Here is a 21,835-nt window from a genome sequence, read left to right on the forward strand (position 1 = left end):
TATATATATATATATAATTTCTGCACACAACTCAGAATTTTTTCAGAGCTTATTATACATCTGACACAGATTAAACACTTCAGTGTTATCTCAAATCCTTTCTAGGACATACAGTCAAACGTTGCTATTTTATGTGACCAAGCATCTATAGAACACCAAAAACTCAAACAGCAACCTCAGCAAGGAGCATCAAGTGTGTGTGTGTTTCATGAAAATAGTACTTACAGAAGTAACAGAGAAATCATACAGAATATACATATTATTAGTTACAGCATCTGAAAGAGAAAGATAGATGCAGGTCCATCACTGTGGGCAGCAGAGGAGTCTAGCTTTTCTCTTTACCTGAAATACCTTTGCATCTAATCTGCACATTTTTGTCAACAGCCACAGAAGTTTCTTGGAGCACTTTCTATGAATTCTTATTACTCTTTGTGGTACTGTTCTGCTGGAATTTAATACAGTTTGAATTGCATTATAGTTATCCACTTGCTTAGTACGTATCCTGCTAGAATATGGCTTTCCCAAGGTACATTTTATATCACATTCTTGTGCATATGTCTTGTTTATTATGTATTACTAAATAGCAAATAAATATTAACAGTTATGACTTCATTCAAGGTGGAATTTTTATATAATCCCTGGCTAAAAACTTGTGAGGCATTCATATGAAAAGCTTAAAATGTAAAAGCACACTACAAAAACTAGATTCATCTGCCTCAAGAGTGACTGAATCTGTACTTTACAAAGATGTAAGCAAAATGTATTGCTTTGTATAAATGATGATATCCAGAGAAGAGAATAAGTAAACTAAACAAACTGATGTCTGTTGCTTTGGAAGGGTCCAAAACACAGAAGTTGGACATTTTGAAGTCATTTATGCACTGTGTGTGGCTAACAGAACCTATCAGAATGAGTTCTCACTCAATAATTATAAGCTACAGAAATAAACAGCATGATAAGAGTGCCTTACTGGGCAGCCTTCAGTAATTCGCTCCCACTGAGGGCCACAGAGATGGCCCCAGGAGGAAGTGTACCTTTAGTCACACCGTCATCCCAGTACAGCTCTCCCTTGGCTTCTCTCTTATAGTCCAAGGCGACAGTGAGTCCCAGGGAATTCTTCCGGCTGAGAAAAGTAGTTCCCAGTTTCAGAGAATGAAGAAGAGAGGGATCCATGTGAGACCAGATCCCTTGATGTCCCAGGGACAGATCCTCCCAGAGTCCACCCCAGAAACTTAGTAGATCCTAACATTGTGTGCAAACATGGAAGTTGGGTGTAGGCAGACAGCAGAAGTTAGTAGAGTGATCGCAAGATTGACTGGTGGAGGGACGCAGTGCCTGCTGGAAGTTGGTTTGCAATAAGCCTAACAGTGAATATGTATTGGGTGCTTACCATGTGACAGGCACTCTTGTAAATATCCTACATGCATTGTCATCTGTATCAATCCATTTAACAATCACAGCCATGCTAAAAAGTCAGACTATCATCCTCCCCAGTTTACCAATGAAAAGCATAAGTACAGAAAAGTGAGGTGCCCAGGGTATATATATATATTGCAGAGCCAGGACTTGAACTCAAACTGTCTGTCTCCAGAATCTGAGCTCCTGAACTCAAAGCTATGTTGACATTCACGCGATCACCCTTTATCTCCTTCTGAATTTGTGTTCTCCCACACAATAGGGGATTTACCTGAGGATAATTTCTGGCCAGAGGGAAATCCTCATGGATTATTATTTTGCTTATCCCTATAATTTAATTTAATACAAGTGTAAAGAACTATAGAAAATGTAAAGGAACTGAGGCTACATTTGCTACTGCCCAATGAGGACTCAGAGGACAATTTGGAGCCAACTTTGAAAGGAGGAGGGGAAGACTGCTTCCTGGCACTATTTCCTTGTCCACCTGCTCTCGGCCTCTACTGTCTCCCTCATAATGCCATGTCCCACTAGAGCACCAAAGTAGTCATGTCCTAGAAGACACAAGAGCTTACTTACCTGGTTTCTGTGGTTGTGTTAGGCTGCTGGATGGGAAATATGTAGCCTCCTCGAAGGTGAAGCCCAATTCTGTCACCTGGGAGTAGCATATCCACAAATTGCTTTCTCCACTGGATGGCATCTCCCTAATCCACAAAAGGAAACAGAACGTGAGGACTACGAAGAACCTTGGAGATCATCCAGTTCAATTGCCTCATTTTAAAGAAGAGAAAAATGGAGACTTCCAAAATGAAGTGACTTTCTTGAGGTATATAGAGAGCAGAGCTGAGACTCCAATCCACACCCTTCCTTTACGGCATACCATACTGTACAACGCACTTGGAATCAGGATGTTCCCAAAGGTCCACGTGTTAAAGGTTTGGTTCCAGCATGGAGCTATTAGTAGGTGGTGGAAACTTTTAGTAGGTGGGGGCCGCCTTGGTGAGAGGTTTTAGGGCATTGTTGGTATATACTTAAAGGTCTCTACCTCTTCTTTTTCTCTCTTTCACTTTCTGGCCATGAGTTGAGAGGTGCCATCACAGGCCCAAAGCATAAGGCCAATTAATCATGGACTAGAACCTCTGAAACTACAGCTGAAATAAACCTTTTCTCTTTATAAGGGGATCATTTGGTGTACTTGTTATAGTAACAGAAAACTGACTAACACACCACAATTCCCCCAAATGAGCTTGAGTTCTTTATATTATCACAGATAAAGGCTAATAACTGCACAGGTCCAAGAATTAAAGAGTAAATTTCCAAAAAACCTACTCCAGCTATTCAAATTATTTCACTGTACATTTTAAAAAGTCTTCTACTATGATCTTAGTGTCAATGTCCTCCTAAAACTCATATTTTGTAACCTAATACCCTATTGTGGTGATATTAAGAGGTGGGGCATTTGGGTAAGTGCTTCAGTCAAGAGGGCTCAGTGAGAAGTGCCATCAATGAAGAAGAGTGAGCCCCCACCAGACACTGCCTCTCCTATTGCCTCCATCTTGGACTTTCCAGCCTCTAGAACTTGGGTGTTAGATCTTGGTTGTTTACAAATTACCCAGTGTAAGGTATTTTGTTATACCATCCTGAATGTACCCACAATCAATTAAATGTAAAACCTCATATGATTATCCTACCCCAAGCCCTCAAGACTGCTGGCATATAATTGCTCTCTGCCAGAGGCAATTTCTGAGACAATTGGAGTCACTGCACTTACTGTCTCGTAGTCATACCAGGTGGCATCTGGAATGTATGCTCTTACTTGGTCTGCACCCTAGGGAAATGAAAAGGAAAAGCAAGGGTAGCATCCCACTTTACAGTTTACCCAACGCCTCCACATCACTGCACGTCATCATTTGAACAACCCTGGGAGACAGCGGGGATCATCCACTCCACTAATAAAAACTACAGAAATCCCGAGAGGTTGGGCAGTTTATTCAAAGCAGGGTTGTATTTAGAAATTAAGTCTGTAATGCTTGTGCATTTTCTAGGAAAAGCATAGAAAGTTCATACACTGAGTCATGCTGGGTGGAGATGAGCCAGCCAGACTCCCAAAACAAAAACCCAGCTCCTGTGTTTATAAGCAGGTGTACTCAAGTCTGATCCTTCCCTGACCTTCCCCACTCAGCCCTGCCCCAAGTCACACTTCAGGAAAATGCAGGTGGTCCTCCATGCAGGGACCTCAGAGTAACACTCCCACCTTTGACCATCCCTCTGTTTTCCCTCCCTGCTCTTCAACATATCCAAACTTTCTTCTCAGCCCAACCCCAAAGCACACCCTTCTGGATATCAGGAAACACACATGTCAGCATCCACACACACCAAGGTATTTAAAACCCACGTCAATGCCATCCTGAATGTCTAATGACACAGGTTGTGAGGCAATTTTTCAAGATGAAAATCGTTTTCCTTGGTGGGTCAATGAACCAAGAATACTCTTTTCCTATTTCTAAACCGTTATGGTCTCTCTTATTTATATACATAGTCAGATTTAAATACAATCATAGATGCTCAGGACCTGGTTCATTCAGCTGGAATGCAACAAGGACAAGAGTGATATCCCACCCCGTCGTTCAGGTTACAAACATACTTCATAGAGGACAGGTGTGATGAGGAGTCCAGGCCCCCACAAGAACTGCTCATGCACTTCCCACGTGGCTGGGTCCTGGTAGAACCTAGAAAAGAGAGACTCGGTGAGGCATGCGCAATTCCCAGCACAAGACAAGAGCACCTGACGTGTCCTAACTCACCTTGTTCCCATTAACAAGACAAATGAGATGGCTATCTGAAGGGGGTTCTCTGAGGGTTAGGAAACTCACTCATGTAACAGGGGCCTTGCTACTGTCTGCCCCTGAGTGTGAGCGCGGTAGAAGAGGGTGTAGAGATAGGGCAGCAGAGTGTATCGGATGTTCAGATAATGTCTGGAGGAATTCAGCAGCAGGGACTCAGAACCAAAGGCAGCAGGATCCTGGTCCTAGAAGAAAATGGAAGCAATGACTGAGTTGTTTTTTCCATCACCATTTAAAAGTCCCTTTGTGACTGGTTTTCCCAGGTGACAGGAGCAATGTTCCCCAACTTGGAGGACATCAAAGCATTTCCATAACTGAAAGATTCTTGACCCCACTCCTTCGTTGTGCAGCTAAGGAAGCACCATCAAAGGTCACAGGACTTCCTCAATGTGGAATTGCAAGCAGGTGGCAGAACTTTCATTTGGCACTTGTCTTCTGAGGGCAGACGAGAGCAGCCCCGGTGGCCAAGAAGCCCACAGAGTTGCAATGGACATAAAGGGGCCGCAGTGGGCCCTGCTCCCCCCAAAACTGCTCTTATTTATTGAGGGTTTTTATAATATTTATTTGGAAGATAATAATAACAAATTGTACTAAACTGAGTTGCACTACTAAAATAATTTTAAATCCATTTCCCTAGCCATACTGCTTACCACCATGATCTATAATTCATTTTTTCTTTTCATGTATTTTAACAAATTTTCCAGATTCTGCAATCTGTATACGGGATAAAAACGGGAGTTCATAATCCTCTTGAATCAAATGTATTAAATATGATATGTCAAGAGCTTTGTAATGTTTTGAACAACTAATAATAAAAAAATAAGAAACAATAGAAGAATTAAAAAAAATCCAATTTAAAATATTATATAGTTTCATCTGTCATATTTTCGCCATCACAACTTATTCTATTTTCTCTAGCCTGAAGATAATGACCTCTATTTGTTCTTAGATGTATAAGGTGTGAAGAAACCACAAGGCCAGATTTTAGCAGATTTTTTCCAAGAGCAAGAAAGGAACCCATTAGAAGAGAAATCTACTCTTCTTACCACCCAGAGACAGAAATTTTCCATCAATGATTGGCACTCATTTTGTAATAATTTCATTAAAATTTGGAAGATGTAAAAGTTTTGCATGTCATATTTAGACCTGTCATCTGGAAACATATGACTGGTAAAGCCAGAATTAGACAGGCAGACAGGAGAGGGTCAGATCCAGGAAATGGAGGGATCAAAATGTTAATTCCTTCATAGCTCTTTCTCCATCCTTATCAAGAAAGGTGCCCCTGCTCCAGCCTGTTGCTAAGGTTACCAGTCCCAAGAATTGTCCCTCCCTACAGGGAGTTGTAAAAATTGCTAATTAATTTGCCCTGGGCCCCCCTCCTGCCTGGATCACTCCTCCCAGCCTCTTCACCTTTGGCCATCCCACTGAGCATTTCCTGGGCCTAGTCACATACACAGAAAGGAGAAAGATAAAGGGAAGAGAGCAGGAGAACAAAGGAAGCCTAGGACATATAAAAACGCAAAACACCTTCACTTCTCGGGATACCAGGGTACCAGCTATGGCCCCCTCCTCCCTCCTGGGAGAAGTCTATGTTACCCCTTTATAAATAAACCCTGTTTTATACCCTTGCCTCGGCGTGCTTCTCTAATGCTCAAACTTCAACATATGGGGAAGCAGGACTCATCACCAGTAACCAGTGGTATCACTGGGAGTAAATTTTGGAGGAAATTACCTGAATTCACTGCTTTCCTTTGTTCGTGCTCTGCAAATAGAACTATTCTATGTATTCAGTATGGGGCTCATAAGAACCCTGAGGCCAAACACACACAAAAAACCAGTACTCCACAGCCTCCACCTCCTTGGTTTCCAACTGAGAAAGTCTAGAACTGTGCTGTTCACTGTGGTAGCCATGAACCACATGTCTACTGGACACTTGAAATGTGGTCAATAAGACTGAGAAACTGAACTTTTAATTTTATTTGTTTATGGCCGATTTAAATATAAATCTAAACACTGAATCAATGTAACATAGTTTCCATTAAACAAAGCTTCATTGTTTTGATAGAATTGTTTTACTTCAACTGCTAAAAATTTAACTAATACAAATTAAGTTGTAAAAATATACACTGAATTTTGAAGGCTTGATAGAAAGGGATATAAAATACCTCATTAATAATAGTTTTTGTATATGGATTTCCAGTTTTCCCAGCACCATTTGTTGAAGAGACTATCTTTTCAACCCCTATCTCTCACCATGCACACACACAAAAAATCAAAGTGGATCAAAGACCTAGGAATTGAACCAGAGACCCTGCGTCTATTAGAAGAAAAAGTAGGCCCAAACCTCCATCATGTCAGATTAGGCCCCAACTTCCTTAATAAGACTCCTATAGTGCAAGAATTAATATCAAAAATCAATAAATGGGATAAATTCAAACTAAAAAGCTTCTTCTCAGCAAAAGAAACAATAAGTGAGGTGAATAGAGAGCCTACAATTTGGGAACAAATTTTTACCACACACACATCAGATAAGCACTAATCTCTAGGATATAAAAAGAACTTAAAAATCTTAACACCAAAATAACAAATAACCCAATCAATAAATAGGCCAAGGAACTGAACAGACACTTCTCAGAAGATGATATATAATCAATCAACAAATATATGAAAAAATGTTCAACATCTTTAGCAATTAGAGAAATGCAAATGAAAACTACCCTAAGATTTCATCTCACTCCAGTCAGAATGGCAGAATAAAAACAATAATAAGTGTTGGCGAGGATATGGGGGGTGGGAGGAATACTTATTCATTGCTGGTGGGACTGCAGATTGGTACAGCCAATATGTAAAGCAGTATGGAGAATCCTTGGAAAACTGGGAGTGGAACCACCATTTGACCCAGATATCCCACTCCTTGGTCTATATCCAAAGGACTTAAAAACAACATACTACAGGGACACAGCCACATCAATGTTTATAGCAGCACAATTCACAATAGCTAAACTGTGGAACCAAGTAAGTACCCTTTAGTAGATGAATGGATAAAGAAAATGTGGTATATATACACAATGGAACATTATTCAGTATATAAATTTAAAAAAAAGAATAAAATCATGGTATTTGCAGGTGAATGGATGGAGTTGGAGAATATAGTGCTAAGTGAATTAGCCAGTCCCCAAAAAACCAAATGCTGAATGTTTTCTCTGATTTCAGGATGCTAATTCATAATGTGATTGGGGGGTCATGAGAGGATTAGATAAATTCTAGATAGGGCAAAAGGGAGGGAGGGGAAGAGAGCAGGCATGGGGGTAGGAAAGACGGTGGAATGAAGTAGACATCATTACCATAAATACATGTATGAAGACACAAATGGTGTGACTCTACTTTGTGTACAACCAGAGATATAAAAAATTATGTTCTATATGTGTAATACGAACTGCAATATATCTGCTGTCATATATAACAAATTAAAATTAAAAAATAATAGCTTATGTAAAACAGGTTGATAATGTTTTGTATATTGCATTACGTAAAATACATTTAAGATATTCCCTGTTTCTTTTTACTTTCTAAATTTAATGTTAGACTGGCATGTGTAGCTCTTATTACAATCCTATTGAAAAGAGGTAGCATATGAGAAAGCAAGCTAACATTCTAATCTAGCCATCTTGGTGAGCTGAGTGCTCTTATCTAAGTCATTTCAGTCCATCTCTTTGTGAAGAGCACCTGCCTTCTGTGCTCCCAGCCACCTTCTTGAACATTCAGAAATAATTCATCTCTCTCTAGACCACAAGCGGCTAGGAAAGCCAGGGATAAAATGTGTTGGAGGGTTGACAGTTGTTAGAGTTTAGATATGAGGTTTCCCTGGAAAGCTCACGTGTCAGACACTGCAAGGAAGTGGACAAGTAAAATGATTGGGTTATGAGAGCCTTAACCTAATCAGTGCATTGATCCAGCTCAGTGGATTAACTGAGGGGTAACAGTAGGCGGTTAGGGTGTGGCCAGAGGAGGCAGGTCATTGGGGGCACGCTGGGGAATATATTGGTCTTTTTGAGGGGAGTGCTCCCTGTTTCCTTGTGGCCACGTCCTGAGCTGCTCTGCTCTTCCACACCTTTCCTCCATGAAGCTTCACCTTAGGCCTAGAGCAATGGAGTCAGTTGTTTATGGACTGAAACCTCTGAAACTATGAGCCCCAAATGAGTTTTTCCTCCTCTATTTGTTCTTGTCAGGTCTTTTGGTCACAGTGACGAAAAAGTTGACTAAAACAATCGTTAGTTCTTCCAGGTTAGAGACCGTCACTGTACAAAGTCAGGAGTTGGAGATAAAATGATTGCTAGGACATGACTGTAATGAGACTACTAAATGTGAACCCACTCAAGTTGAAATATTTCAGTTGCAGATTATTTCATTAAAACAAAGGACAACCCACCTTGCTTATTTCTGCTGTGATTATAAACATCTCCTTAAGAGGGACTCTGAAGCCACTTCTATATACTTGCCCATCAAAAATACCATTTTGTAATCCCACTCATGAGGCTGAAGGAAGATGGCAAGTCCATTTCTAGCCTTGGCAACTTATCAAGACCCTGTCTCAAGAATAAAAACTAGGGCTGGGGTTGGGGCTCAGTGGCAGATCACTTATCTCACAAGTATGAGGCACTGGGTTCGATCCTCATCACCACATAAAATAAATAAATAAAATAAAGGTATTGTGTCCATATACAACTAAAAAAAATTAAAAAGAAAAGAATAAAAACTAAAAAGGGCTGGGGATACAGCTCAGTAGTAAAGCATCCCTGGGTTCAATCCAAGAATCACCCACACTTAAAAGATGGAAAAGGATAAAGGTTGCATGAATCATGGGAAGTAGTAGAGAGGTGGTCTTCCAAATTATTCATAAAAACATACAAAGTGAAAAAGTATTTCAGATCAGTGGTCTGCCTGACCCTAAATCCTTCTCCTTTTCTCTACCATATCTTTGAGTGGTTTCCCTTTTATTAAACAAAGTAAGATTCTAATGAACTCCAATTGTCCCAGCTCCTGTAGGGGGACAACAAAGGTGACAGAAGCACTATAGAAGCTTTAACCAATTTTCTCACCTTTGTGGGTGAGTTTCCAACAATAAAATCATTTAATATATATGCATGCCCCTTCCCACCTACTCTTACCCCGATACCCTGTGTTTCAGGTGTATCTTGTAAGATTTAGCTATCCTTTTTCTGTAGTGAGAAACTAGAGGCTATAGGTTAACTATAGGCTCTCCCTCAACCCCTCTTTGAAAACAAACAAATGAGACAATAACTTCTCCGCCACTTCTCCCGGAGACCTTACCCTGAACCCAGGCCCATTGTGATTCCTTGATAGTGGATAAAATGCTCCAAGTTGCATCCACCTTCTGCAGAGCTCCTCTGTGACGTTTTCTTTATAACCACAGATGTTGGCACCTACCTGGAGAATCAGCACACAGACCAAAATGTTAGTCACTGAGAGAGGTAAAAGCATTGACTGTGTACTTCTATGATAAAGAAAAAGGAAATATCACATTGGCATTAGAGATTCCATAGTCCCAGGGCAAGACCACAGACAAATGAGAGAAACAAAGTGTGTATCACAGGATAGACTGAGCAGACTGACTGGTGACATTGATCATGGTCCCTATATAGAGGACTCTTCCTCAACATTCAGTTCCCAGTTTCATTCTTCCCTATTCACTGATGCTCTCCTGGTGGGATTTTTTCTGTGATACTAATGCAGTTCACTCATGGTATCTCTTTCCCATCTCCAGAGACTCCATGGGTGACAACACAATGATCAATTTTAACGTCCTATCTTCAGATGACAGCTTACACCACCCATAGAAATTTATTTTTTCCAATACATATCTCAAGAGACATGTGCTCCTTAGTTTTTCAAAGACCCTCAACGACTGATAATGGAAGGAGTGTCCAAGGACAAAGGGTTGAAGTTCCTTGGCTAGGAATGAGGCTCACCAGGGGGATGCCAAACAGGTTGAACTCAAGGATACCAGGGATGGACCATCGGAGATCATCCCATGTAGCCGCATTGTCCCCCAGCCAATGAGCAGCAAATTTACCAGATCCAGCGAAAGTAGAACGGGATAAGATGAAGCTCCTGTTATTGGAGAAGACAGTCTCCATGGCCCTGAAAAAGAATGCATTCAGTTGAGTGTGAGGTGAGTTGTGAGCATTTAGAACCCACCTTGCCTCGTGGGAAGCAACAGTCTTTCCAACCAAACTGAAATAAAACCTCAGGATATCAAAAACTAGGTGTGTAAGCAGACCAGCCTTTTTAAGAGCTCCTTTCCCACTTCTTTTTTTGTACTGGCGATTGAACTCAGGGCACTCGACCACTGAGCCGCACCCCCAACCCTATTTCTTATTTAGAGACAGGATCTCACTGAATTGCTTAGCACCTTGCTCTTGCTGAGGCAGACGTTGAACTCATGATCCTCCTGCCTCAGGCTTCCAAGCCACTGTGATTACAGGTGTGCACCACTGTACCCAGCTCCTTTCCCACTTTGGAGAAAGATTTTACATTTCATATAAGACTGTGAAAAACGTCTCTCTTGTAACCCCAAAAGAATTTCTCCAGGCTCCTGTCCTGACTATGCTTTCTCCATCTTGTTGGATCAGGCTTTGGTCCAAACCCTTTGATTGACAATATATTGTAACTGTGTGTTAGGTTGTTGGACCCATCCTCTCTCTCCAGACAGTTTTTCTAACATCCCTGGATTCCATGCCTTGCTGCCCATGCACAATCTTGCGTAGCACAATGCCAGTTCAGGTTGGAACTCTGTCTTCACTTCCTCTTGGCATAGACTTGCAAACACTTCACCCTTTTTACCCCTGGCTGGAGGTTTATTGCACTCTGCAATTATTGATCATGGAAGAAACACATTCAACCCACTTAGACTGAAACTGAAACAGAGATGGACGTGGCTCAGGTTATGGTTAGAGGCAAGCCATTATGGTAACCCAGATTAGATAGCAGTCAGGTTCTTCCCGGCCAAGAAAAAGCCTCTTCGAGATCCTTAAGTTTCTCTTTCCCCTCCTCCAGGTATGGCCTTTTACAATCAGGTAATATCTCTGGGAAGATCTGATATTTTAGCCTAGAGGAATGTGAATTTCACTCCCTGAGCCCAGTAACCATTGTCCCCAAACTATCCTTCCAGTTAAGTTTGCATGAAAATCTACATCGACTTCTCTTCTCCTGATGTACAGATCCCATTGAATAAAAATCTTGCCTCTTTTTAAATGTAACTCTGCCTCATGTCCAAAGGCCAAGTCCCATATATCTGCACTGTTCTCAGGGAATATAGGTGACCCTGCCCAACCCAGGGAAATTAGAAAAGTCCCCTCTACTTTATCAGTCACAGTTACATTTTAACTGTTAGTCATAATTATTCAAATATATTAATCCACACATTCAAGATTTTATAGCACCTTTATCACATGAATACATGGGCAATAAAGCAATTTGAAGCTTTCCTGACTCTTTCTGACCATTTAGTCACTTGCCTTCCCACCTCCCATTCTTAAACAGAAGCATCTAAGAGTTGGAATATATCAGAACAGGGAGGGACTATTGGGAATATCTATTAAATCTTTCATTTTAGAGATGAGAAAATTGAGTCTTACTCACTAGTTTATGTTCCAAGGGAGGTGGTATGAGAAAGAAAAAAGTAAGAAAGAGAACATAACAAAATCAGAAATAGGTATCCTTCTTTTTGGAACTTTGCTTTCACTGAGATTCAAATTTGTGCATTTATTGGTCAAGAACTCTCTCCCCTGGACAATCCAGGGTACTACAAAGTCCTGAAGACAGCATAGTGTTAGGAAACGGCAGACCCAGTCTCACCTTTAATTCATCAGGTTGCCTGTGTGTGCACCCTGCTCTTCCTTTTCTCATATCTGTCCCACCAAAATATCCTCAAAGCTCATACTATTCACAAAACTAAAGATACAGAGGTTGGTTGCCCTCAAGGAATTTATTCAGCAGGAAAAAAGAAATGACCATCTAAAAATTATGATATAATATTGTTACATATTAACCATATTGCAATATATGACATTGTAGTACAAAAGAGGAGAAACAGCATTTTCATAGAAATGTTAGGAAGTTTTCCAGATTGTACATCTGAGGTGAGATATTATAGATATGTATGTGTTCACAAAATGGACAGCACAAGGAAGGCCATCTTGTGCCAGGCAAGTACCACATGGAAAAATGAATAGCATTCAGAGTTGGGAAAAACAAGCAGCAATATATTCCATAGCATAAAGTATGAGTGCAAAGAATGCAAAAAAAAATAATTAGACTATGATGGACCTTACAGGTTGTACTAAGGGATTGGATTTTATCAAACAAAAGTCAGCAATTTTACATTGACAAAGAAATGAGAAAACTCAGCCTCTCAGAAAGATGACTTTGACAGCAGTGTAGAATAATACTTTCAAAACTTGAACACATATTCGATACACCCATGGTTAAAATGAAGATTTTGATTCCCAAGTTCTAGATAGAGGTCTGAGATGTGGCACTTTCAGTACATCCCCATTGATGCTGATGTTGCTGGTCCTTGGATTACACTCTAGAGAGGGCAGAGGATAATTTACTAGAGATAAGGATTAAGTCAAGGAGAATGGTCATAGGTCAAGTGGAATGATCTACATGAGAGATGATGATGACCTCAGTTAAGAAGTGGCTGTGGGATAAAATGGGACATGGTTATGGTAGTGTTTCAAAAGTAGAATAGAAAGATCAAGAGCTGATTTGATTTCTTATGAGGGCATTAGAAAAAGGATGATGCCAAGTTTCTCACTTGAGAGTCTGGGAGATAAGGATGGTATTGCTACCAACCAAGATAGGGAATTCAAGAGTTTCAAAAATGATTAGCCAGAGTATGAAAGAAAGCCAGGTGAATGGTGTGAGAAGTACTATAAGACATACAAGTAGAGAAGGTCAGAAGGTAGTTTTGGATATTTGTGTCTGAAAATCAAGGAGGAATATCATACAGAACTATAGATTGTAAAGTAAAGCAAAAACCATTGAAAGGAATAAATTCCCTGTGATAGCAGAGAATGGAAAGAGAAGCCTGAGGATTGATCTCTAAGACTCATTCCTGAAAGAGTAGACAGAAAATATCCAGATAAATGCAGACACGGATGTGAGAAGGAATAGCAGGAAAGGAAGAGATGCCAGATAGAGTCGTGTCTCAAGAACTAACACAACAGGTTCAAAGGAGAAGTTGTGACTTCAAGTGTCACAGAACAGAAAAGTTGAGTGAGGAAAATAAAGGCTGAGACATGTCCCATGAGCACATCAAAGTCCCCTCCCCTTTGTCCCCATAATGGAGTTGTAGAAATACCAGTCCAGGAGACAATAAGAGGAAGACTGAGACTTTAGCTTTTCCCTGAGCCACTGGAAGATCTCCAACAGCCCCTCCAGCATTTTGGTTTCCTCATCTCTGCTGAAAATCTAAAATTAAAGTTTCCTTAAGTTGAACCCCAAATTTCTTGCTGTCTTGGGTATAATGATTATATTTCATCATCTTCAAAGGAGAAGTTGGGTGGAGTAAAAGGGGCTACTTATCAGTTTGCAAAGTCATCCTTAATAAAATCCATGTGGCAAAGTGGGTGAAGGATGGAATGCTTTACAGAACACACCTGTCTCCTTAACAGACTTTCATAATGGGTGGTGCTGATGGTGCTGATGTGGTGGTGGTGATGGTAGTGGTTGTGGTGGTGTGGACATTATGTGTGTGTGTCTGTTCAGATAAGTTCAGATAAGTCTGAACTTCACATAAACAATATTTAAGTATGCTCTGTAAAATTTTGTTACCCTGTATTTTTATTAGCTAAAATCAATCCCTGATCCATAAGGCAATCCAGATTAATCCGATACAGAAACCAAAGGTTTGTAGGAGAGAACTTCTTAAGTACCCAGCTAGAACAGTTTCTATATGCTTATATTCAAAACAATATTTGAACAATATACTTATGGAACACAAGAGAAATCCTCTACCTCCCACTTCCCCAAATCTGGAATGAGGGAGAAAATCGAGTTCTTACGAGTGTGTGGCTCTTGCCATGGAGTGGCCATACAAGCTGTGGACGTCATAGTGAAGGCCCCAGTAAAACTCTGTGTCCATGCAGAGAGTCCTTGCAAACAGTAAGTGGTCTAGAATGCCTGGGGGGAAACACCCATCAGTAAGGCAAGTCTCCATCAATCGACTTTAACAAAATAGTCACCCAATGTTTTTCTTCCTGGTTGCTGTAACTTCCCCACCAATTTCCACCTGACAACGTCTTGTGTAGATCTTAAATTCTATCCTAAATACCACTTTCTATTGGGAGCCTACACTGACCACCCAGAGGTCATTAAAAATAATTTGTGTTCCCTTGAGCTCATAAAGGATGGTGTTGAGTGGAGGTAGCTGGAAACCCTTCTCAGAGCAATATGCAGTTAATCTGAGATTAAACATATAGCACACACTGTTTATCTGAAGAGACTTAGTCAAGTAGAGTTGAGTGTAAATATACTGGTATGAGTGCCCCAGTCACACTTTAAAAAAACAAAAAGCTAGATATGGCACTTGGGTGGTTTTATGACTAAAAGCCAAATCCTGGCTCTGAGAATCTCCATTGTTACTGTATTTTCCCTTTCCCAAGCCTAAAATGGTCAGCCTTTACTGTTTAATGGCCTGCAATCTCTATCTTCCCTTTCTTCTCCTTATGGACCCATACATAGGACTATGTTTACCTTCCTTCATGAAGTCTTCATCACATATAGGGCCTTAGTATGAGGTACAACTTCAGAAAGTGGTAGAACAAGGAATGACTGAGATTAAGATTTTCCCACCAATCTAACACAAGATTTTGAGTCAGATATTAAATTGGGTTATAAAATATTTTAAAAATTCATATTTCTTGCCCATCTTGGATTGTAAAATGAGATAAACAACCACTATAGTAATAAAAAAAGGAGACTAGAATTTTTCCAGGCTCAAAGCTTGTTGCATCTGTATCTTTATCATGCCAATATGTGCTGCATAACCATGAAAAGGAACATAACTGATCATATTGTGAGTAGACAAAATGCCAAGGGGTAGGGAGTGGGGTGCTTGCCAGAGCAAACAGAAGGTGATACTTTGAGGTTTTAAGTAAGGGAAAAACAATATCTATGGCCAAGAAGATTAAGAGGTTAGGGGGAAAAAAAGTAAGAAGCTGATCCAGAGTGGGACAAAAAGGGGTGTGTGTGTGTGTGGGGGGGGGTGCAATACAGACCAAGCAGAAAAGAGTAAAGAATAATTTAGGGAAGCAAAGAATAGATTTTACAGTAGGTTAAATGGTTTGACATCAAGACTCTCCTCACCTCAAAATTCTTTACTCCTTCAGTGATCAAAGGGAACCAAGAAGGAGATCAGCCTATCAGCCTTGATCTCACTTTTGTTAGTAGCTCAGGGGGTCCACCACTGTGACCAAAACACCTGATGAGAACAACTAGAGGAGGAAAGACTTTCCTTGGCCCATGGTGTCATAGGTTTACATCCATGGTCAGTGGCCCCACTCCTTTGGGCCTGAGGTGAGGCATAATTTCACGGTAGTAGAGTATGGTGAGGGAAAGCTTGTCAGCTCATGGCAGCCAGGAAGTGGAGAGGGCAAGGGGGCTGGGGAAAAGATAAGCCCCTCCAGGGTATGCCCTCAGGGACCTACTTTTTCCAACTAGGTCCCACTTCCCACTAGTTCACGAAGTTATGGATGGATCAATCCATTTGGTGGATTAAATGGATTAATACACTGATGCTAGAGCCCACATGACCCAATTATGACCTAGAAGCTCCACCTCTGAAACTTGTTGCACTGAGGACTCTGCACTCAACCTGTGATCTTTGGGGTCATTTTAGATCCAAACCATAACAGCAGGCATGTATGTAGGGTAGACAAAGCAAGATAAATTGGCAGAGGCTGTCCAGATGTCCACCCAGCCAATGTTTTCTTCCAGGAATATGAGGAGATGGTACTTGAAGATTATACCTCCCCTTGAAGTTAAGCTGAGGCTGGGAGCAGATTCTAGAAAAGGAATTTGGGTAAATAGGGTAGACCCCATTTCCAGGCCCACCCATAATATTCTCTCTACCCTTTTTCCTCTTTGCCCTTGAACCTGGAAACAAAAGCCTCTGAGATAAGAAAAACAGACAATGGAAGAAACTAGATCTCTGAATCACCGCTTGGATCAAACCATCCATCCTCACTAGAGTACGATGTCAGTGAAAAGCAAAATTTATTGACTAATGCATGGAGATAATGGGATTTCTTTGTTTTCACAGCATACTGTATACTGCTCACCCCCACCTAAAACCCAGGTATGTGCACGCACACACACACATTATTTCAAAAGAATACCATGGCAGAAGAGTGTCGTGAAGGAAATGAGACCTATAAATAGAACCTTTAGGGAACCACTGATGTCTTAAGCTATTGCTAATGGTGTGGGGAGGGTGGAGAAAGGAAGGGAGAATGAGATAAAGAGAGGAATGGAGGAGGGAAGGAAAAAAAGAAAGGGGGGGATGTTAATAAAATTACAGCTTTACTTCAGTGTAAGGTAGTTTGTGCTTGGAGAGTTCTAAACCTCTCACAAAGCCTGAAATGGTACCAGCTAACGGATGAAAGAATCTGGAACTCTGGGGTGGAAGGATGGCCAGGGGAGGCACCAGACTCAGACAACACTTTTCACCACCTATTACCCTTGGCTTGTGGCAGTGAAAATGTAACTGGAGACAAAGCAATGCCACCAAGACACAAGTGGAAGAGTGGTTGGGAAGTCTGGGGACCCACTGGACCAGAGGGAATTTCTATGACCACATGGAGGATTAATGAGGCTATTTTAAACACATTTCATGTCTGCAGCTTTAGCAAACAGGCACACACTCACCAGGAGTAAAAGGTGGGAAGTTCAAGCTGTTTGATTCACACGAATGACCAGAATCTTGGAGAAAGCTAGTTACTTCATCCATTTCCTTCAAACACAAAACACACAAAATGGGCAATGTTATTGATTTATAATTAGCTATGAGGAGATGCAGAATGAGAAACCAGGATATCTGGGGTTCTCTATGATCTGGTTCTTGGATTTTGAATGATCTCCCCAACTTTTATTGGCCTCTGTTTTATCTTTTGTAAAATTAAGTCATTGGATTAGGTTCTCTCTCAAGACAGTCCAGTTCTAATGACATTGGCTGGATTTAGCTTTGTATTAGTTTATTTCAAACTATTGATTAAGAAATGTCATTTCAAAGGCTGTCCCTAGCCTTATAAATTGTGAATATTTCACTATCTATGTTATGTTTTACTATGCTTAAAGAATAAAAATAGGCTAACACTTCTGTGCTATAATTTTCCCTGTTTTTTTTATTCCACTGTGCAAGGAATAATGAGAGAATATAATTGAGCTCAAATCTATTTCTTTAAAATGAATTAAAAATAAGCAATGTCTAATATCACTATCATATCAGATGTTTTCAAGTTTCAAATAAATTTCCCCACTGTCCTTTAATAAAAAACACAGGACCTCATTATATTATTTTCTAGCGATTAAATTTTTATGGGCCAGTGCTACAATTCTTAGATATCACAACCTTTAATAAAATAGTCTTTTTTAAGCTGAAAAGACACTAAATGGAGGAAAACAACAAAGCCATGAGAAAACACTGTTTTTACCCAAATGAAGTAACCAGATAGTGGCTAATTCAGAATAAGAACAGAGTTCTGAGGAGTCTGATTCAATATATATGTGGTCATCATCAAGTAAAAGAATTATGAACACCAGTATGTCAAGCAAACTATTTTATTATAGATCAGGATAGAAATTCATATGAAAATTTGGTATGTCACTTTCCAAAGGAAATTTGGGTCTAAAATAATAACTTACAATCCATACTCCATCAAAGTTCAGACTGCTGTGAAATTCAGTGACCTGTTGCGTCCACCACTGGGTACACACTGGATTGCTGAAGTCAGGAAAGACAGTTGGACCAGGGTATCCCTAGAGATCAAAGAGGGAGAATGGACAATTTATGTGCTGTTCAGTGATTCATTGCTTATTGGCTACTATTTATTTTACAGAAAACCCACATTGCCTTACTTTAGAATTAAAATTTGTTATTTCTCCCAATGCCTATGAAACCGAAAAATGCATACAAGTTGCCAGAGGACGAAAAAAGGAAAGGAAAAATGACCAATTAAATGAAAATCCATCATATGACTTTTTTGTAAAAAAAAAAAAGTAAAATTTCATTATGTCAGGCCAACTGGGAGATAAACCAATAAAAGTATTGTAGGATATTTTTAAAGAGGATAATTGAATATGTTTAATGTATTATTAATTAAAGGTTATATTAAACCCTTTGTATAATTTTGTTATAAATAATATTCTAATATTTGCATAGAAACAATATTTTATAAACAGTTGAGTAAAGTTTATGCCTCTTGTTCCTGCCAAATATTCCTAATCCTATCTCTGTTTTAGCTACATCTATTTGACAGCAGCTTTAAGTGTCTTCCATGGAAGGCACAAAAATATAACCATAGCCAAATTACTGAACATTCTGATTTAATAGGTTCCAAACTTTTTTTGCAACATTCTTGATGATTTTCCCACTACATTTATTTGTTGGCAATTAGGAACAATTTAAACTCACGCAGCATAATGAATATATATNTATATATATATATATATATATATATATATATATATATATTCAAACACAAGGTAGGCAATGGAAATCCCCACTTTCAGTGGATTGAGCTCTTGGACTTTTGTTGCAGGTGATGGAAACCAAGTAATAATTTGAGATAATTTTGGACTCCAGGAAGCAAGTGGTTTGACAGAGCAACAACCAACAGAAGCCTTGAGTGGAGATCAGGCCAAGTGAGCTCCATTCTAAACAAGAGCATGGGTAGCCACCTCTACCCACTTCTACCTCCACTGCCTCAGCCAACTCATGTAATTTACCAGTCAATGAAAAGAATCTAGTGAGCAGAGTAAGAAGGGGCCATCAATAACTCTTGAGAAGACAATTTTGCAAAGTCAACTACTCAGAAAAAGCAGGAACTGCCTTCACGTGAACTTTTGAGAGTTCTAACTTTAATAACTCTCAGATAATCCAATCACCTGGGGTTGACAACCACATAACTGGATAAAAGTCACATCATGATTTGACTTAAAGTACATTCTCTCAGAAAGTCAGCTGTCTTTAAAATAGGCTCCTGAGGAGTCATTCTATTTCAATTCCTGCAACTACTACCTTAGAATAAAGCCTGGGCTTTATCTAGAAGCTTGGTACAAATTAATATACTACCTTAGATAGGTTCCACATTAACCTGTAAGCACAATGATCTATTGTTGTAGTTGAATTTATTATTTTGGGAAAGAGGTAGAAATTGGAGGCAGGAAGACTTCAAGTAACTGAATTGTTTTTTCTAATGATACATTGCTTCTTAATTATCAGTGATATTCATGGATCAGCTAGCATCTTATGTCTTTCAGAATTTTAATCATTTTATTAGTACATGTATTGGTTTAAAAATAGTGATGAAGGAAACCTTTAAAGCCATTAAAAAAATAAGCAATAGTGTAGCTGGACTTTTACCCATTATCAAAAATACCAGTTCCCCAAAACTAGCTATAATTTACTCTTTCATTAGAAATTACCTCCCCAACAGCGAAGTCATTGTTCTCCAAGATCCATACTCTCTTTAGTCTTCCATCTTTATATGTATTGTAGTTAGGATCTTTCAGGATACCAGGATTCTAATAAAGAAATAAGATATAAATATTATTTTTATAAATTTCCTTTGCATTTTGAAAGAAAATACTAGGCAATAGGGTAAGTGTTTGACATACCATAATAATTATATATTTTTGGCCATCATCATGTAACTTCTTGACAAAACCTGAGAGATCAGGGTAAGCCTTTTCATCAATAGTGAAATCCTTCTTTCCATCCATGTAGTCTATATCAGAGTACTGGACATCCTGAAAGGTAACACTGGCCAATTAGAACTTAGGAAATACCACCAAGCTGATGGGAAGGAAATCAGCTCTAGTTTCCAATCATGGGAACCAAAGCTGAGGGAGATACAGAAGGGCTTAGGCAGCTAGGCAAAGATGGGGAGTGCAGAGGTCAGGGGCAGGGCCAGAACAAGGGAGCATGAGAGGGTCTTCTGATGACATCAGCTTCCTAACTTGACAAAAGTACTCATGGACCCAAGTTGGGGGACCCAATCAGACACTTCTGCACTCATGCTCTTAAGCAGGGGATCCAATGGAAAAATTAAAACAGATGTGTAGACAGAGGGGGCACTAGTCAATAATAGTGAGGAGAGCATGGACAGGAAAGGAGATAGGGAAGGAGGAAATTCCAGAGACCATAAAAGAACAGTCCCAAAACTCACCCACTTGATTCCTGTCATTTTTGCAATAAACCTACTTCTTTCTTACTACCTCTGTGTTCTGTCTTTCAATTCCCTGCTGAACAGAGACAATGAACCCAGTACCCCTAGATGGTAACAAAGCCATATTTCTTAATAATCCTGGATCTTCCAGGTTTTGGCTAACTCCTAGAAGTGAATATGTCCTTCCAGAAAGAGGCAGCTGCTTTTAGGTTCCAGCTTTATTTTCTCATCCTGATAGAGGCATGCCGTAAGGCATTGGAAGGAGTTGAAAGTAGGAACTGCATTTTGTTCAGCTCTGTAACCCATGAGCTTGAATACTTGACATGTCACAGGTGCTCTTGAAATGTTTGTTAATGAATATATTAGGAATGTTATAACCGTGATGATGGATGATGCAGCATGCAAATTTCTGATGTGGGTCTGCCTCTCTATCAACCATTTTTATATCATTTCCTAACAGGCTGAATTTCATGCAAAAAATTAAAGATGGGGTCATATACATGATAACAGATGTGCCAACTTACATACGGGATCCCAGCTTCACGAGTTCGGTTTACAACCTCTTCCAACCCATTGATGCCACCATAATCCCTGCGACTTAACTGGAACCCAAGATTCCAGTAGGAAGGCAAGAATGGTCGTCCAACAAGCTGGAAAGAGAAGTAAAGCAGTGTCTAAGCCTCACAATAAACATTTGGTAGTGCCAAGTTCAACAACGGATGCATTAGCTCCATTTCATTTTCTCTAAAGTCCTCAGATCCTAAAATGTCAGAGCCAAGAGTAATCTCCTAAAGCTAATCTGCAAAATTCCACAGCTCATATCTTTTTTCACTTAAGCATCTAAATGTATTCCCAACTACAGCAAATTCAAAAAAAATAATAGAATTTTCAGAAAATGTTTGCCTAATGGTGTCGTCTTTGGGGAAAAGCAGTTAGTAGTCCTTCAATCCATAAATATTTCATCAGAGTTTATAATGTGGTAGGGGCTGGTGTGAGCACTGAGACTATAATGTCACAAAGCAAGCCTAGTTTCTGCTCTCACAGAGTTCAAAGGAGATAAATGTGTCAGATGTGATGTCAGATAGTAGTGTATGCTAAGGTAAA

General features: G+C 39.8%; 1 protein-coding gene across 1 annotated transcript in view; it reads right to left on the bottom strand.

The window, feature by feature from the left end:
- Positions 1–21,835, bottom strand: part of Mgam2 (maltase-glucoamylase 2 (putative)) — a 79,657-nt gene that overhangs the window by 41,568 nt on the left and 16,254 nt on the right. The window contains exons 9-22 of the mRNA XM_048786950.1: positions 21,256–21,381; positions 20,181–20,312; positions 19,989–20,087; positions 18,207–18,320; positions 17,211–17,295; positions 14,348–14,465; positions 10,247–10,418; positions 9,588–9,704; positions 4,287–4,441; positions 4,058–4,142; positions 3,185–3,241; positions 1,993–2,117; positions 1,035–1,123; positions 226–275 (exon numbers count right to left, since the gene is read on the bottom strand). Coding sequence (XP_048642907.1) covers positions 226–275; positions 1,035–1,123; positions 1,993–2,117; positions 3,185–3,241; positions 4,058–4,142; positions 4,287–4,441; positions 9,588–9,704; positions 10,247–10,418; positions 14,348–14,465; positions 17,211–17,295; positions 18,207–18,320; positions 19,989–20,087; positions 20,181–20,312; positions 21,256–21,381 — 1,524 coding nt within the window. The remainder of the gene's footprint in view (positions 1–225; positions 276–1,034; positions 1,124–1,992; positions 2,118–3,184; positions 3,242–4,057; positions 4,143–4,286; positions 4,442–9,587; positions 9,705–10,246; positions 10,419–14,347; positions 14,466–17,210; positions 17,296–18,206; positions 18,321–19,988; positions 20,088–20,180; positions 20,313–21,255; positions 21,382–21,835) is intronic.

The sequence above is a fragment of the Marmota marmota genome, unplaced genomic scaffold (assembly GCF_001458135.2).
Source record: "Marmota marmota marmota unplaced genomic scaffold, marMar, whole genome shotgun sequence".
NCBI classification, from domain to species: Eukaryota; Metazoa; Chordata; class Mammalia; order Rodentia; family Sciuridae; genus Marmota; species Marmota marmota.